The sequence below is a fragment of the Zeugodacus cucurbitae genome, chromosome 3 (assembly GCF_028554725.1).
Source record: "Zeugodacus cucurbitae isolate PBARC_wt_2022May chromosome 3, idZeuCucr1.2, whole genome shotgun sequence".
NCBI lineage: Eukaryota > Metazoa > Arthropoda > Insecta > Diptera > Tephritidae > Zeugodacus > Zeugodacus cucurbitae.
Window position 1 is genome coordinate 23638839 of NC_071668.1, and position 20089 is coordinate 23658927.

At 42.3% G+C, this 20089-nt stretch overlaps 1 protein-coding gene across 1 annotated transcript in view; it reads right to left on the minus strand.

Annotated features, from left to right (window-relative positions):
• Positions 1–849: 849 nt before the first annotated feature.
• Positions 850–20089, minus strand: part of LOC105214813 (protein dachsous) — a 226728-nt gene continuing 207488 nt past the window's right edge. Inside the window, exons 9-13 of the mRNA XM_011188472.3 lie at positions 14041–15250; positions 8641–9093; positions 8112–8484; positions 5121–6472; positions 850–4713 (exon numbers count right to left, since the gene is read on the minus strand). Coding sequence (XP_011186774.2) covers positions 1199–4713; positions 5121–6472; positions 8112–8484; positions 8641–9093; positions 14041–15250 — 6903 coding nt within the window. The 3' untranslated portion in view covers positions 850–1198. The remainder of the gene's footprint in view (positions 4714–5120; positions 6473–8111; positions 8485–8640; positions 9094–14040; positions 15251–20089) is intronic.

Consider the following 20089-nt stretch of genomic DNA (forward strand, 5'->3'; position numbering starts at 1 on the left):
TCAAACGCAGATACGCAAAAAAATACGAATTTCGTGATTTTTTTATTTGTACAATATGCTAAAATACATTAAAATACAATGGAAGAACTGCTTAATGCTAAATATTTTTTTACTGTGTACTTAAGTTATGCAATGGAAGATTTCTTGTGGTTCCCTTAAAACGATATGCAACTAAGATTATATAAATAAATATTATTTATATGTAATTAGATTGCTAAGTGCACTTGCGCTCTTTCGTACGTTATAAATAAATTAGGCTAGGCAAATTTGAAAAATGCATATACAGTTATAATTAAGAGCTAATATATATATATATATATATACTTGATATAAATTAATTACTTTAATTAAATGCTTAAATTTTATGGCTTTTTGTGTTGTTTTTGTTGTTAATTTGTTATGGTTTTTGTGCTGATGCGACTTCAACTAGGCATTCTATAAATCTATAAAGAGTCTTTGTTGGCTTTGTAATCTTTATTTTCATAATTATTTACAAATTTCTATGCATTTTTTTTCGCTGTGTACGGGCTTTGCGGATGTGTGGTGAGTTTTGGTGGTGGTGACCTTAACAATTACAGTCATATGCATGTGTGTGTGTTGAGTATTATAATTTTTAAAACTAATTTATATAAGTATGGGTAATGTTGTTGTAATTTCTGGTGGGCATATATAGTACATATGAATGTGGTGGATAGGGTGGGTAATTCTGTTGAACGATGATGTATGAATGTGTGTGTATAAACTTAACCACTTAAAACATAATGGCAATCATGGTAACATATTTCATTAGACTAAATGTGTTAACTAACTAAGCTGTACAGGTGCTTAAAAGCTAGATTTACTTGCTAGTTAAGGCTAAAATGCTTAATACCACAGCCGAGAGTGGTGAGTATAGTAGGTCAGTTCGAAAGTTCAGCACAATACAAAAAGAGAAATAGTTTGTTAAACACCAACAACTCACCAAACTCCAAAGTACTCTTTGTTTAACTAATTCGGATTTTTTTTCCTTTATTACGGAAACGGTATTGTAAACGTTTGTCTACTTAACGCAACTAACTTGTATTGTATACACTTACTACGAATATCATTTAAAGTTCAGCCTACAAAACTAATGATCACTTTGTTGTTTGCTCTATGTATAAACGTGTAGTATTTAACTGTTTGAAATTCAAGCCCCCACCGGGTTTGCGCTCTTTCATCACATACGCACGCGCATTTCCTGTTCCACCAACATTGTATTCTTGCCACGCTGCGTCGGCTGAGGCGCATGTCGCGGCAGCGATACCAAATGATGACCGGTCGTCACACCACCGAGCGGTGATATCGATGGTGAGCGTGTGGCGAGCGGTGAGAGTGATGGCGAGAAGGAAGGCGACATCGCACTGGACGTGCTGAAGCCACCTGGTGTATCGTGACTGATGGGCGAACGTGGCGCCATGTACTGACCGCTGGCGTTCACTTGACCACCACCCGTCGCTGGACCGCCTAATGATGTTGTGGCTATGTGATGCTGCGCCGCTTGTGGCAGTCGTACACCCACGCCTGCGCCCGAGAGCACTGCCATATTGATGGCGCGCGGCGCTACATTCGTTAGTAATGGCGGTGGTATGTGTGTCTTTACGGTGCCGATGGAATGCGCTTGCGACTGTTTACTTTTCGCGCTGGACGAGGCACCGCTATTGCCGCTATGCACAGACATATTGTCGTCTTTGAGGCGAGCAATTTCGGAGAAGACATGCGCCAACGGTTGATATTGTGGCCCCCAGTCGAGCAGATAATCCCAGTTGTAGCTGCCAGTGAGCTCTTCCTCGCTGTGTACGATGGAGCTGAGTGAACCGTTCATGGGTGGACCAACATTTGCGGGATGCCCGACATTGGGCACATGACCGACGGGTACGTTGGTGAAGTTGATTACGCGATCGACAGCCACGCCCACACTACCTGCGTTAGTGGCAGCTTCGTCTGCGCTACTTGCGCGATCTGAAGCGGCACCAGCTACGTCATTCAGTTTCGCATAGATGAGGTTGGTGATGTCTGTTTGTGCGGCGGGATCTTCATCGTACATATGCATCTGCAGTGGATGATGGAGATGAGTGTCTTTCTGCGAACCACCCATACCGTCTGAGCAACGATGCGATGAGTTCGAAGCAGCGCCTGTGGCATTCGCTTCACGATCCACAATGCCCAGACGTGCTAAGTATTCCTGCGTATTCTGTACCGAGATATCGGACATGCGTCCATCCTCACCGTTAACACCACCCGCGCCGTTGCGATGATGTAGTGGCCCTTCGTTGATCATGCGTATCTCTTCATCTTCGCCATCATCCTCGGCCGAACCGCGTCCACTCGAACCCGATTGCTCGGACCCGGAGAGTTCGGATGTTGTCGCCGCACCTGAGTTGGAGCTTGCAGCATGTGCGCCATAAGGCGGTATCTCATCATATTTGGGTGGCGCAAATTGTCCTGCACCAGCGGAGGCCACACCAGTGCTACCACTGCTACCAGCTAGTCCGGCATTTACGCCACCTCTAATTGGTATTGTATCAAAAGCGCTCGGATCGACGTAACTATTCGAGGCACCTACTGTCTCTGTGCTTAAGTGCGGCTTTGTCACATTCCGTGGTTTGCGACTACGCATGCGCACGAATAGGAAAATGCCAGCAACCGCACAAAGCACCAACAACACCGCGACTATCAGTCCTACCAGCCAATCGGCAACACCACTGCTGCCACTGGCAGCACCATTACTTGCCATATTTGTACCAAGGCTGGCTAGCGGATCCAAGGAGATTTCCACAACAGTCATGTTGGTTAGTGAGCCCTGTCTGCCCGAGCTGGCGGCAATCACCAGGCTGATATCACGTCCATCATCGAAATTGTCGTCGACTTTCTTTTTGATCACCACCGCGCCATTCGTGCGGTTCACCTTGAAGTAGGCATGCTGAGAACTTAATTGGTAAACAATACGTCCATCAGTTCCCTTATCGCGATCGGTCGCCGTCACTTGGCCCACAACATAGCCCAACGGCAGGTAGCCCGTTGACGGCGATGGCATCACAAAGCGATAGGTGCGCTCTGTGAATTGTGGTGCGAATTCGTCTTTTGATTCGATTTCAATGCGAACTTTAACCCGTGCCGACTTGCCACCGCTATCTGTGGCGCGCAGCACAAAGTCGTAGCGGTGTCGCTGCTCATAGTCAAACACCGCATTCGAGGTGACAATGCCCGTATGCGGGTCGACACGGAACAGCTTCCAAGAGACATCATCCAATCCAACAGCCTCGTGATCGACGGTATAGTTGAGGCGACCATAAGCGCCGCGATCCAAATCGGTTGCACGAGCTGTAAACACGCTAGTGCCGACCGGCTCATTTTCACCCACAAACTCAACATACTCGGTGACTGGAAAACGCGGCACATTATCGTTTTCATCGCGCAACGTCAAACGGAACGGTTGCAGGCTGCATAGCGGCTCGGGTGCACTGTCGCAGGCACGTATCACCAACGCATAGCTCATTTCGCCAGTGTCAAAGTCTAATTTGTTGTTCACGAACAACACACCGGACACGAGGTCGATGGTGAACATGCCCTCGTCATTGCCAGACGTTATATCGTACACCACCTCCGAGTTGGGCGTATTCTCCAGGTCGGCATCGGTGGCCACCAGTTTGGCGATGGAATGACGCAGTGGTGCAAGTTCGCTCACCTCAGCCTCGTACTTAACGTCGGTGGCGAATTTCGGTGCATTGTCATTGGCGTCCTCCACTGTGACAAATACATTAATTGCTGTGCTCGAATTGTCTGCTGCTTGCGCCAGCAATTGTTGCGATGAAGCATGCGCGTCACTAACCACCAAGCGCAACTTATAGATGTCGCTGCGTTCGCGATCAAGTGGCTTCACAAGTATAATTGCGCTCGATTGATACACTTCAAAAGCGGCGTCCTCATTGCCGGAGACTATTTTGAATAACAACGTACCAGCAGCGCGGTCTGCATGCGCATTGAGCACATCTTGGCTAAGGCGTAGGACCACCGTTCCAAGTGGCGCGGCTTCATTGATTTGTGCGCGATATTGCGTTTGTAGAAATTGCACGCGTCCGCTGTTGCCCTTACTGGCGCGCACGCGTAGAACTGTTGAACTTTTCAACGGCATAACGCCGCCATCCTGTGCTGTGATCATCACATACAGATCATTGGCTATAGCGCCAAGGCGTGTCATATTCACAAATACCGCACCGCTCTGTTCGTTGATGGTGAAACCACGCAATGGCGGTTCGATGCTGTAATGTATCTCGGAATTGCGACCTTCAGCATCCGCATCTGTAGCATTGACCATAACCAACTCAATGTCTGCTGCAGCGGCGGCTGAACTGATCACTTGCTGATCGGGTAGCGTGGCGGCATAAGCAGGCGGCAGTTGCGCGTCGAATATGGGTGCGTTGTCGTTCTCATCACTAACACGCACTGTTAGCGTTGTGCGCACCTCATGTGCCGCATCTGAGGCGATGATTTCCAATTGATGCTCTTGTTGATCCTCATAGTCGAGATGGCGTCGTAGTGTCACCTTACCGCTGTAGCGATCGAGTGCGAAGAGCGGTTTATTCATGTACTGTTGGGTGTCGGGCAGATCGCCGCCGAAGCGGTAAGTAAGCGCCGGGTAGGTATCGACATCGTTCGCTGATACTGTGGTGATGACTGTACCCAATTCGGTGCCTATATAGTGGGATGATAAAAATGCGGAAAAGCAAGAAAATTTATGAGATAAAGATTGAGCCAAATTGGTAGAAATTTTTTTTTTTATTTTGATTATAATTGAGAAACTATAAACGAATGAAGGGCGCATTTCAGTAGGCTTGCGTAAGCCCCTCCGGATTAATTTAGAAAATGTTTAAAATAGTTGTAGTTCAATTAAGTACGTATACTCGTTTATTGCGCGCACAACACACGTCAGATTTCACCGACGCCTTGTCCCTAGTGACCGCGCTTCAAATTAAAATTCCATAATTCCGCGATTACAGCACGGCAAGGCATAACAACAACCTTTCGGTGCACACCTTCATTGTTGCGTAGAACTAGTTGACTCAAAGTGTATATAAATGTAGAGGTATATGTGTACTCACCTTCGCTCACGCTAATCACACTGTGCGGCGGAAAAGTCGGTTGATTGTCGTTCACATCCACAATGTGTACGCGTATCGTTGCCGTGCCCGTCATCTGTGGCACCCCTTCGTCCGTGGCGATCACCTTTAGCTTGTACATGTCACGGATTTCGCGATCCAACACAATATTCGTCTTCACAATGCCACTGAAGGCGGGCTCAATGACGAACGCATTATCGTGATTGCCATCGACGATGTGATAGAGAATGCGCGCATTTGCGCCAGCGTCCGCATCGAATGCTTGCACCTGCACCACAAACGTGCCCTTGTTGTTGCCCTCCCACACCGATTTGCTGTATTGGGATTGCGTGAAGTGCGGACTATTGTCGTTCTCGTCTTCCAGTTCGATGATTAACTCCGCATAGGCATAGAGGTGTGGTGTTGCGTCGGTGCGTGCGACGAGTACCAGGCGTAATTCATGCGGTTGTGCGGTGTATTGCATATTTTCAATGTTGGTCGACATTTGTAGTTCGCGTTGATTGCGACTCAACTGTTGGCTATCAGCGATTTGCTCGTCACCCATAATGTTGGTTACATTCTCCAAACTTGCGCTCAGCTCTGCATCTCCATCATAGTACATTGCGCGTCCGCGATATGTGCCGCCTGCACCTGCGGCAGCCGTCTCGTATGCTGTGCCCACAAAACGCTCATAGTCCAGATACGCAGCATTGGCGACTTTTATCTCGCCGGTGTTGGCGTCGATGTTGAATGCGCCATCCTCATTGCCTGCGCCAATGGAATAGTAGATCTGCTGGCGACGTCCATCGCTACGCACCGCCGACACTTGCAGCACACGCACATCCGCCGCCGTATTCTCGCGCAACTTCAAGCGATAAGTGTCGTTTTGAAAACGCAATACCGGTGCGCCGGCTGCCATGTCACCGACGCGCAACTCTATAAGGCCGAGTGCCGTGCGCGCCGGGTTACCTTTGTCGCGTGCCACCACTTCGATGTGCAGCAGGCGGCCCGACTCGCTGGCCAAACTCTGTGTGGCGCTCACCACGCCAGTGCTGGGATTAATGCGGAATTTATTGCGTGTCGCCGCATCGGCGTTGTTGCCCAGTGAGTAGAGTATTTCACCGTTGATACCGGCATCGACGTCGGTGGCGCTGACTTGCAGCAGCATTTGGCCCGGTTGTATAAGCGCCGGCACTTGTGCACGAAATGGGTAACGCTCGAAGACCGGGCGATTGTCGTTTACATCGTCGACCACGATTTGGACAGGCACCTGCGCGGAACGAGCGCTATAACGACCACCATCGGTGGCGACTACCAAAAAGTTGTACACACTCTGGCGTTCGCGGTCTAGCGGGCTGGAAGAATTAGAAGGAAAGAGAGTGTGAGAGATGTTAGCTTAGTTAGGGAAGATTTAAAAAATAATATATATAAATTTTGCAGAAAATGTATTAATTGACAAAAATAAATAATTAATTGAAAAAGTAAGTGGTTCCCCAACTTTTTTCTCATAAAATACAAAACTTTCAGTTCGCTTTTCAATTCTTTAGAATAAATTCGTCAAACATTTAACTAGCTTGTACTAACTTCTGAGGGTCAACAACGTCAAATAAACCCCTCAGCCTTCTTGGTCACTAGCGGCAACCAAGCTTCAGTGCCAATGGTAAATCTGGCAGCGTGCTTATTGGTTGGCTGTGGCGCGTGATGGCTCGAAATAAATTGCGCGCAACAGTGGCAGCTGCAACGACAGCAATTGTAACAACAGCGGCAGCAACAAAAAACACATCAACAACAAAAGCAACAATGCATCTTATAGACTACATCCAATCATTTGCCCTTTCTCACAAGTTCGTCAGCCCATTCCCCAGTTGTCTTGTGCTGCTGTCAGTGTTTTGATTCTCAGTTTTTTCTGCCATTTTCTACAGCAAAATGGCAAAAACATCACGAATTGTTTGTTATTCGTCAGTTATTGTGCGATTCTTTTGTGGCTGGCCACTTTGAGGATAAAAGGTTCATTATAGCCGACAATCAAAGTGCTCGTCGTCTTCGGCGATAGTCAAATATGTACGAGGAGGTGAGGTGCCGCGCTTTGTCGCTGCGGCAGCGGATAAAGTACGTCGGCAAGAAAAGCGACGATAAAAAATGTGTACATGACAGCGGATTGCATTTGTATAAATGGTAACATGGACGCGTAATTCCCAGCGCAAAGCGCGACTTTTCTCAATATTCAACTAGATTACAGACATACCTCAGCTAAATAAGGACTATTGTAACCTAGATTAATTGATGTGTGAGTAATTTTTGTTTGTGGAATGTAAGTGGAACATATTCATATAGACAGCAATACTCTGACTGACTTTGACTATAAATTGGTTTTCATGATACTCCCGATTATTGTACATCTCTTCAATATTGCAAAAATTTTGAAAAGTTATTGAGAGAACATTCTCAAAAACATACCAAGTAATTTATGGTTGATGAGTTCAGTAGCTTCTGTAGGAAAACTATCCTAGATTAAGTCCACCTCAAACCTCTATTTTTTCTACTCCGCCGATCAGAGTAGACAATATATTAACTTTTATTACATGAAGGAATTTTAATCTTATTGGAATTCTTCCCAGTTCTGCATTATTTATTATAATCTAAGAAATATGTATGTGGAACTTCCCAATCAAGTTCCACAGCTGAACCTGAAACATTCCCTCTTATTAATCATTCCTTTTTTTGGTTCTTTCTAAGTTTTCCTTGAGCTGGATGCTCGTGTGTTATAAGCAATACCGTATTATTACCTTAGATTTAATACATCGGAATTTTTGGGACCCCTGAAAAGATTATACTCTTGTGGACAATGGATACTAACCAATTCTGTTAGCTGTTCCACCAATTTATCAACCAAAGCTTATCAAAAGCTGGGCTATATTTTTCAAAGTTCTATTTTATATAACATAAATACTATATTAACTGCAAAAAAGGTATTGTTTATGCGCCAACACTTACCCCACTGTTGTGATGATGCCCGTTTTGCTGTCAATCGCAAATAACCATTGTGTCTCATTAGCCAGCGAGTAGACCAAACGCGCATTGATACCCAAATCAGCGTCCGTCGCTTTTACGCGCAACACACTTGCGCCGATCGCCGCACTCTCGGCGATATTCGCCACATATTTCGTTTGCTCAAAGCGCGGATCGTTGTCATTATGATCCTCCACAACGACGGTGATGTTGCAGTGACCCTGGTAAGTGTTGGGCGTGCCACGATCTTGAGCCTGGATCTGTAACAGGTAACGCGAGTGCTGTTCACGATCGAGACAACGCGCTGTCAACTCGCCAGTTTGCACATCGATGCTGAACTTATTGCCGATATTGCCACCTGAAGACGGAAGAAGAAGAAAAAAGAAAATAATGCAAAATGAATGCGAGGCGTGTTAGAGACAGCAACCAAGCTTAGCTTTGATGCTTGCGTTATTTGAGTATTAAACTTATTTGATATTTGCCACTAATATTCCATTCAAAATAACCAACTCACCGACAATGCTGTAGAAGATCTCGCCATTTGCGCCCTCATCGAGATCGGTGGCCACCACTGTATGTATGACGGCGAATTCGTTGTTTTCCGGCACGGAGAGTGCATAGCAAGCGCCGGGACGAAACTCGGGCGCATGATCATTAACGTCGCTGATTGTGATGATTATTGTCGCAATATCAAATTGTCCACTTGATGCCGCAGCTGTCGCTGCCAATGGCGCGGTTGCCGCCGTCGTACTGCTGCCTGTGAGCGCACCAATCGTGTTGGTACTTGCCGCTGAGGTAGCCGCCGTTGTGGTGGCGATATTATTGGTGTCATATACGTAGATCGGTATCGTGTAGCGCGCTTTTGTTTCGCGATCGAATTGTCCGCGTGTGGTGACAATGCCGCGCTGCCGATCAACGTGGAAGTGATTATCGGCGACACCTGTTGGTATCTCGTAGCTGAGATTGCCTGCAAAAAAGAAAACCAATGACAGTGTGAGTGGATAAATACTGGCAAGAGTGTGTGTGTTACATGTGAGTCTGAGAAAATATTTTCAAGGAAATTACATTAACCGTTAATTGTAGTTTGCATATTCGCGCGAGTTGCCAGCCGTTGTATTTGTGCTTTAAGTTGGTAGCATTCACTTGATTGGTCTTATGTCGTGGCTGTGATGAGTCTGCCAACAGCCAAGTTGCTGACAATCACCAAGTGATTGCTGATCTTTGACAGTTTTGTCATGTCAATCAAAATCACTGATTGCGGAAGCGCGAACAAGTGAACTACGTTCGGAAAACTTTAAATTAATGCATTCATTTCACTCAGCACTCAGTGCACAGATTAAGTTGCGATTAAAGGCAGTCATTAAAGGTCAGCGTTTGACTTTTGAGTGATTCGCATTGCAGTATGATCAAGTTAGCTTTTGGGTCTTGGAAGGAATATTTTTTGTAGTAAACAGATTCTGTGTGTTCTGAAATATTTTTTTCGATTAAAAAAAGGTGTGTAATTTAGTAAGAGAGATCAAACATTATTATATCTTTCTTGCATAGAATTGCCGTTAGTTAAATACTTATAATTTCCAGCCACAATTGTTCGATTCGGGATGCAACAAGAGATCGCATACCAACTGTTTCCGAAACCAAAGTTCTATCTACTCGAACAGACAAAAATATATATTTAGTGGTGGATAATCGAAATACTACTAGTAAAGGTAGTAGTAATAGAAAGGTCTAGGCATATAAGGGAAACGATATCTTAAAGTAAGCGATATCTCAGTGATTCTTTATAGGTCTATTTGTTTGTAAACACGATACACGAAAAAATGAAATTTCCCATTCTCTGTTGTAAACTTCTTTTGAAGACTCTCGAAAGTCAAAATACTTGTAAATACGGTCAATGGAAAGTGGTTTTCGGTTTCTGTCTCTAATTTGAATTCTCTCGACTCCAGCTTCTATAATCAGATCTATTATTAGCGTTGACTTCGTGCTTGTGGAGTATATTCGGGTTTATATAAAAATCTAGGCACTGAAGCCCTCAAGATCAAACGGTCTAGTAGAAGACAAATAAAAAGTGTTTCAAAACGGATTGTTTTTTAATAAAAAATTCTGTGGTGTTCAGCATAAAGTGACTTAGTTTTTTATGGCGTTTTAGGTAAAGAATATATAGACAGGATCTTGAATTTTTGAAGTAACAGTTATACATTAGAGAATAAGACATCTCTGGGTTTATAGGTCTATTTGTTTGTAAACACGATACACGAAAAAATGAAATTTCCCATTCTCTGTTGTAAACTTCTTTTGAAGACTCTCGAAAGTCAAAATACTTGTAAATACGGTCAATGGAAAGTGGTTTTCGGTTTCTGTCTCTAATTTGAATTCTCTCGACTCCAGCTTCTATAATCAGATCTATTATTAGCGTTGACTTCGTGCTTGTGGAGTATATTCGGGTTTATATAAAAATCTAGGCACTGAAGCCCTCAAGATCAAACGGTCTAGTAGAAGACAAATAAAAAGTGTTTCAAAACGGATTGTTTTTTAATAAAAAATTCTGTGGTGTTCAGCATAAAGTGACTTAGTTTTTTATGGCGTTTTAGGTAAAGAATATATAGACAGGATCTTGAATTTTTGAAGTAACAGTTATACATTAGAGAATAAGACATCTCTGGGTTTCGAGAGGTTTATAAACTCAGCAAATTCTCGAAGAGGCGATCGATTTCAATGAAATTACATCTAAGATCCATATTACGGCTGAGCCGAACGATATTTCTTACTAGGAAAAGTGATTTTTCTTTTACGTTGGCGTTAGGTCTTTCTTCTTTGTTATATGGGTCCTGTTTGTATTCCCATGCCTTTTCTTTTAACACATTCGGAAACTTTTCATAATGCAACTAGAGGACCTTCTCCGAAGTTTTTGTTGATTTTTTGTTACTAAAAATGGCGAATTTCGATTGTTGATTACTCAATGTTACTGTTGTTGTTATTTGCACTTTTGCAACTACCATTACTCACTCAACTCACTCAACTTGCTCAAGTCGCTGTGGTCCTATCAACGCGTATTGTACCCAAACGATAAATCGATAAATCGTTTAGTTTTAATTAATACTAAAATAAATGATAACATGTCCTTGAGAGTAAAACATGTAATTAAAAACAAGCTACAACAACAATGCTGCAACAACAGTGCACTAGCAAAAGCAACAGCAACAAACAAACAGCAAAGAGCACAGCGACAAACACAATGCAACCAAGGAAACCAACAACGAATTGGCAACAAACATATTAACATCTATAGAGAATATCTGTATGTAAATGCATAACAGACTGTTGTTTTGTCGCTGAGTGCCGCAATGCAGGGACGACAGCATATACATATAAAATGAATGCCATAAACTGAATGCAAATAAAAAATCAAAGGAAACCGTCCTCTACTTAATTTAACAGTGGCGGCCATAAATTTAGCAACATAGTCAATGCGATGGCAGATGCAGCGGCGGCAGGCAAACTAAGAATACCAACAATAACAATAATAACAACAAGAAGTGGTTAGTAGCAGCCCATTACCACCGAACTGTCGTTGGCAACAGTGGCAGAGTAACGGCAGAGTTGCGTAAATGGAATTGGACGCTGAGCGCGGACATCACACAGCAAATGACCAGCCGTGGCGGTCGGCGCTGGGTACGAGCGGCGGGTATAAATGAAATAAATGGAAATTGTAATGGGAATGCCAACAAACGGGTCCGCTAGGCACTTGGCGCTTACACGCAGATTGCAAAAACCCACACAAAGTGTGCGGCCAAAAGCTAGAATTATATACTTCGCTATACGAGTATATATGTAAGAGCGGAGAGTGGAGTTGAGAGATGTGGCAAAGCGGTAGAGTGTGGCAGCAGCTGCAAATTGCATACTTCTATGAGCACCGAATTTATAGCGGAAAGTTTTTAAGACTTCTCAAATATTAAGAAGTAAGTTTCTACTAATCTACACTAATTCCCGTAAGTAGTCCTTACTGGTGCAGTGCTCAAGTAGCCGCTTTATTTTCTACTCTTTCCCATTTGCATATATATTTGTGGATTTATTGCGTCGCATTCGCACTTGACTGTCAATTTTTTGTCACCGCAGTCACGTTCCACCATCATTTTGTCACTGACGGTCAGTGCGACTACTGACAGTGCTGGCCGGCTGGCAATGACTTTTGAAAGCGTCGAGCGCTGGTATTTTGCGCTCATTTGTGTCCACAAAGCGTTTATATTTGACTGTCATGCTCGTGGTTATGTATATAGCGGCTGTTGCATGTGGCAAGCGAAGGCACGTAGTAGTTACATAGAAGGCTTGCTGCAAACAATGGCACAATATTTTATCAATTGTCGAAAGTTGCGCAATTTATCGCGAAATATGCCAGAACAGGTTGTCAGCTGTTGCACACATTATTGCTTTTCTTGTTGTTGCTGCTGCCTGCTACTGTTAACGCTGACACTGTCACTGCCAAAGTTGTGCGCAAATGTGCACATTTTTAAACCATGTTTGGTTGAATAAGTAATGAAAAAAATAAAAAAAATTTTCAAGAAATAACCAAAATCTTTTCACGTTGAAATGGTTTTAAATTTTTGGAATGCTGTCTTATGGTATCCTTAGTTGAAATAAACGATTCTAAAGAATCACACCATTTGTGTCGGCTTGATACATAGTAATCAGACCAAATGTTTTATGGTGTCACAGAAAAAATTCACGATAGCCTCAACGTCAACTTTCCCTTCCCGACTCTTCAATTCCTTTGTCTCTTGCTTGTTTGAAGGTAATACTTTGAAAATGTTTAGACTATTCGACTACTTTCGTTAAAAGTAAGCATGAGTTATTTAGAAGATAATTGTTCCAACTAACCTAAAATTATACTTTAAGAACTCGAGATTCGACTCTGGTCTTTTAGTAAATATTGCTATGACACTCTTAAATATCTTAAACTAAACTGTATATACATATATAGGATTAGAGTATAAGGTGTCGTATATAAAAAAGTTTCCTTCATATAGTTAAGGACGACCCTAATATGCAAACATATATAATTGCCGCTTACATCGTTAAGCTATATTTCCACATATTTCTTGGTCCTATCAAATGATATTTGTTGAAAAATATATAAAAGTATACTCTAAGGTATATAAAATTCTAAATCGAAGTTCAGGTTCGTGGTAGTGACCTTTAATAATACAACTCGGCGACCACTTCATTATTTTCTTCTTAAGAGATAAGACATACCCTTCCTCAGACCCTTGAGTTCATCAATATTTTCTATAACATTCAGCCGATGGACAAGTTGGTGTCATTGGCTCAAGGTCCTACTCAAACTCATATAAAATTTAACAATACTTCTTAGATCTTATGGTTGGCTAGAGACCTATTACAAATTCTCCTTAAACTCTTGATTTGAAGTGAGTAGTATATGGTGCAACCCGATCCGCTTTTAACTATTTGGTCTTTCGACTCAAATGACTAAGTAGCGAAGTTTTCGTCCTTCGTTTTTTAGGGCATACAATTGAACTTCCATAACTTGAACTTCTTTAACTCGAAGTACTCCATAACTCAAACAATTGAATTGGCAATAGATTCAAATTTCATACAAATTACTTTCCATAACTCGAAGTCTCTCTAACTCGAAGTTTTTTGTGGATTATGGTGACTCGAGTTAGGGAAGTTAAACTGAATTTCAAAAAATTTCTCAAGAAATCTTTGGAATTACGAAAATCTTTCATAAGGAATAACATTCGTTAGACTAGCTCCTAATTTCTCAGGAGATTTCAACACACAATTGCCAACGGTATTATTTGGCATAACTTTCCCCAAATAATTCAAAGTAATGCCTAGATTAGTTCATCGACTCACTCGAATACGAATTAAAAATTCAGAAATATAAAATAAAACTCACCACTGTCGCCGCCATTGAAGGACTTCGCCGCCACTTGCAGCACAAAAGTACCAGGAGCTGCATTTTCCGATATATTTGCATAGTAGACGGATTGATGGAAGCGTGGTGGATTGCTGTTGGTGCCTTGCACCAAAATCTGTAGCTTCAATTGCGATTGCCGCGCTGTTGGTGTGCCGTGATCACTAGCGCTTACCACCAAATTGTAACGATTTCTTTGCGCCTCTGGCATATCACCAACACCGTTTGTGGTTGTCGGCGGCAGTTGCTTGGCCAACTCAATGTATCCTGTCTGCGTGTTCATGCGAAAGTGTCCAGCCTCATTGCCACTCACAATGGCGTAAGTGATCTCGCCATTTGCGCCGGCATCTTTATCGATCGCCACGATGTGCGCGACAGTTTCGCCAATGCGTAACGCATCGCTGACTCGCACAGTGGCCACTGGTGGCGTGTGGAAGCGTTGATCGGCGGCTGTAGCGCTGCTGGCGACAGGCGACACAAATTGTGGTGCATTGTCATTGACATCTGTCACCTGCAAAATAGTGGTGACTTTGGTGCGTAGACGTGCGCTAACATTCGAAGATTGATCCATAGCCTCAACGATGAGCGTATACTGGTGCGTGGACTCGTAGTCGAGTGGGGCGAGCAACGTTAAGGCGCCTGTCAGCGCGTCGACACTGAAAATCGGTTCGGCCTCCTTGCGTTCAGCCGATGTCTGTTCGTTGGAAGTGTCACCGATCGTAATGGTACTCATCGGTGTATAACTGAGCAATTTATATTGCAGATTGCTGTTGCTGCCCGTATCCGCATCGGTTGCGCTAAAATTGTAGATTATAGCGCCGACATCGGTGGCTTCACTAATTTTTAGCTCGATAGGGTCGCTCAACCATCTTGGCGGATTGTCATTGACATCGGCGATTTCTACTTTGACCGTAATGGCGCTACTCTGTGGATTGTTGCTAGCGCTTGTGTCCAAAGCACGTATTTCCAAACGAAATTCGGACTGAACTTCACGATCCAGCTGACGTGCAACCACCAACGAACCGGTGTGGCGATCGATATCGAATGCGCCTTCGATCACATCCTTCACCAAAGATGTGAGTGTGTACGTGACGAAGAGATCGCTGTTACCGTCGATCATATTCTGCTGATCGATACGTTCGTTGGGACTCACCGAACCGACAACAAATCCGACTGCTACATCCTCGGGTACCTGGTGGAAGAGGAGAAATTTGAATTTTAATGAATTTATATGAATTTCAGTGATATCTAAAAGTTGTAAGATATCAATATCTTTAAATTTTATTATAATCTCTTTCTGTACAGTTAATTCTCCGAAAATAATTTCATTTAAGCTCTTCATGTGCTAGTGCAAACGGAAGCTTTACAAAACAGTGCTGAAAAACCGCAATCTCAAAGACATATTTCATACTTTCAGTTAACCCCACAAGATCAGCATTTAATCGTTTACTTTATTTGGCTTTCGGGGTCACATTGTTCACCAAAAAAATATAAAATTTAAATTTTGACAAGCAAAGAAAACATAAATTGCACAAGTAAATGGTTCAAAAGAGAGATTCGCATAAAATAAACAGCACCCGTTTGGACAAGGTGGAGTCAGCATTAAATAAGATTTGTATGACAGTGGTTTTAATCAGAAAAGATAGAGATTTGCTTTTGCTCGGAGTTGATTTGTATATAAAATTGAAAAGAATTTAATTGACTTCGAGATTATTCCAAATGACACGTTCGGTTGGGTATTCCATCAGTTCTGTTTTCCGTCATAATTTCTAACATTGTTTTATTTAGTTTTTTAAGGAAAGGTTTCTGGTTTAGCATTAGACTTATCCACAAGATTCTTATTTATTCTCTTATTGTTCGACTAAATCGAAAAATGTTGCCTACATTTCGGCCCACGGACGATGGATTAGGACAGATGTTAGGTGCTTAAGTTCTTACCAAATCTTTATTGCTATTTAATATACTGTATACTCTTAGAGTATGTTGGATTTGTCATAAAGATTTGTCTAATATGAACATAGAATAGAATGCTACTTTTGTCAGTGTGAACCCTAAAGGTATGCTATAATTTTTTGTTCTTCGTGACTCAAATATTTTTTAATGTTTAGTCTAAATCATACAATGGATCTCTATATTTTCATATCTATACGGACACTGTAAAGCTTCACAGAAGTTAAATTAAAGGTATATGGGTCACTTTTCATTAGCTTAGACCGTTGAAGAAGATATAAAATGGCTTTTTATAACAAATAACTCATTCACCTCCTTAAAATTTTGTCTTTTACCCACAACCATTAATAATGATATATGTTTTATTAATTAAATCCCGTGACTCTTGCCACGAAACACTGTAAACTGAGACGACGACATATTTTGTTCCACAGCAGCAGCATACGGAGAAATTATGCATTCCAATGTGTTTGGTTAGGGACAACTCATCAGCCGGTCGGTGGACCGTAACCGTATGAAAGCAGCAGAATGATGTCACAGGAATGAAAAAAATAAGTATTACAACAACAAAAACGACAGCGACAACAAAATGTCAGCAAACATTTTAATATGCAAAACCACAGAATTGCCTACGAGCGGCTGTTAAGTAAACAAAACAACCAAAAAAAAATCAGCAACAACAACAACAACGAATGTGGGTAAATAAAAGTCAAGAAGAATTACAACAACAAAATTGTATGCATTGTGCAGCGCTTTGTGGCACATACAATGAATGACACATACATATGTGTTGTTGTTGTTGTTGTTGCTGTTGTATGTATTTGTTCATTTTTCTGCACAAGCTCAACAAAAATGGAGTCACAAAAAATGACAGCGATCAGATTTATGCATCGAAACCGCAGCCGTTTGTGGCCTCGCCACATAGCCGCACTGCTGCTGGGGCTCTGTGCCTTATGCGCTTGCCCGAACGGCACTTTTGCATTGTTCGTGTTGTTGTTACTGTTATTGTTGTAACTGTTATTGTTGCTGTTGTTGCAGTTTTGTTGACATTGTTTCTTGCCGCTGCCGTCGCTGCTGTTGCACATTTAAGTCATAATTTCTGTGGCGGCATTAAAATTTTATGCATTCACTTTGTTTAATTTTCCTTTGCTGCTTTGTTGTTTTTGTAATTTCTTAGCTTCAGCTTCGTTTGCATTCTCCGCTGCCGTAATCAGCAATACACTCATCACCTTTTTCCAGCGTTGCGAACATGAAAGTTGTAATCGCACAATCGGTGTTGTTGTTGTTGCCACAGCAGTTGTTGCTAAGCCGCTAACTGCGACACAAACACCAATGAACACACATACATATAACTACATAAGACTCATCGGAGATATAACATACATATACTATATACATACATATATCATCGACTTGTTGCATTAATTTTTATGAAATGTTTTTGCTATTGTTGTTGTTTTCAGTATATTAAAAGCAATTGCATCACTAGTAACCAATATAGAGCAATTATGTTAGCGGTCATTGATTCCTGTTACGGTATTCATTTTTTTGTTTAAAGCAAATGCCAAAGAGGAAATGAAGTCGCAAATTACCGTTGCTCCGGTGCATGCAAATTGTGTTTATTTCAAGTGTATAATCCTAGTAATTTCGCTTCACATCCATCAAAGCATGTCGCAAATCACAGCACTTTGCTCACTGCAGTGTCATAAAATATATTAAATTTTCCAGTTCAATTCTCGCGTCGGTAGCTTATATGGTAGCAAGGTGTGGAACTAATCGATTTTGTATTAAATATGTCCATAAATGTGTGCTCTTATAAGAATGTGTTCTTCATTTAAAGCTTTGCTTTGATTTGACCCCGGTTGGGCCACTTAAGTTACTACCATTCATTGAAGCTTGGTCTCCCTTGATATTCCGCTGCAACTTGACTGGGCATGATAATTTTGTGAGTTGGTGCGACGATTTCTACTAAGATTTTCGTCAATCTTGTCATCACAGGTAATATTGCTTCTCAATTGTGATTACAGGATTATAGAAAACTCTATCGACGAAATCGAAAAGTCCGAGGGAAGAGGCTATTGGATTCGTTGATTTCAGAAGGACGAAAAGGGATGGGTTATATCAAGCAGGACATATAGTGGTCTAGTCTAGTACGTGTGAACCCTTGTGACATAAGCAACTAGAGCTCTTCTTCTGCGATTGATGTTAGTTTGACTTCTGAATACACTTTACGGAGAATGACTGTAAGAAAATGTTGATTATTTACAAGTCCGAAAAATGTATAATGTCTTCGGAATGTTGGTATGGTACGAATCCCTGCTTACAGTACTTGGGAATCGCTTTAACCGAATGAGGGATCCGTTGGGATCAAAACTTTGCAGCCGAAACTGCTTGAAGAACAGTTCCTTGGGTTCTTTATATGGCGGCAAGGATGTTTGTCTCACTTGAAAAGATTCAACAGCTGCCATTTCATCCTGAAAACGGTTTGTGAACCGGTGGAATTTATCAGTCAATATATCTTCAAAAATGATGGCGGTGAGAACGTAACCGTCAATGCCGACTGTTATGGCGCCATGATAACCGACTATTTGATGCTTGATCTCGGCGACATTTGATTTCAACAAGACGGAGCCCCTTCGCATCATTCAATGGATTTATTGTGAGAACACTTTGGTGGGCCGGCCGATTGACTCCAAGATCGTGTGATATCACACCTTTGTGGGGATAAGTAAAAGGCCTTGGAGCAAAATATCTCGCGTGCCATTCGCCAGTTATCAATGGAAATGGTCGAACGAGTCAACGAAAATTGGACTCAATGGTTGGACCATATGTGGCGTAGTCGCGGCCAACATTTGAAAGAGATAATCTTTAAAAAATTAATGACAAAAAATGTTCTTTCGAATGATAATAAGCATTCCCCATTAAACTTGAAATTCCTGTGTCTTTTTCTTTAAAAAATCGAAATGGATCACACTATACTTTTATTCTCGAAACACTGACTCACACTACAGATGGCGATTTTTGGATGAACGGCTACCCCTATAAGGGAATGAGTTTTTCAGTGAAACTGGACTATGAAACGTATTGGTTTCATAAATTTTGGTTCGCCGATAACTCTCAATCGTTTCGTCTACATACTCGTTCATATCGCACCGCCAAAATATTTGAGATTCAGAGATTTGAGAAGGGCAGGAACACAGAAGAATATTTTGTCATTACGAAATGGTGCCAGAGGGGTATGCGACCAACGCAAATCCAAAAATCGTGTAAGAACAACGAAACGAGAAGGCGTCAAACACTTCCAATGCTTCCAAAGCGCGCGAACTCAGTACTAGTCAACAAAGAAAGCCGCCGCGGATGCGGGCACAAACAAAGGTGGACTACTAGAGACACAGAGAGAGAGGGATGCGCGCAGATGGACACTGAAACGCCGAAATGCGTCAATTTTAATTGCGACTGCGCGAATGTGGAATTAAAAGCAAACGTAGAACGCGTGCAAATGCAAAAGACGGAGCATTAAACTCAGGATTTTGTTGTTATTGTTGTTCATGGACGTGGCTTTCAAGCGCATGAAGATGACAGGGAGGCGGCTGGGGGGTGAGGAAGAAATGCCTTTTCAAACCCAATTAAATGCATGTCAAAGCGTATGTTTCGGGGTGTCGGAAACGTAACGTACAACAACAAATAAGTATAAGTGAAGTAGTGAGTGCAACAAACACACACACACATCCGCAGAAGAAGAGCTTAATGCAAAAAATGTACGTGTTCTCTGAGTGCGTATACTTGCCGCTTACAATACTGTAAATGCAGCCACGAAACATTCTTTGTATGTGTGTGTGTGTCAGCGTTGACTGTAAGGTATGCAAAACACGCGCGAATCGAACGTGATGAAAATGTTTAGTAGCAAAGCGGTTTTCGTTGTCATTCGCACTGTGGCGACGACCGCAATTGATTGCTGTTTTAAATTGTACCAAATGACAGCGACGCTTTGTACTCATCTGACAAGCGCAACACATGCAACAACACACACACAAACACATGGCTGATGCCATTGACATACAGACGTTTGCATATGCATTGG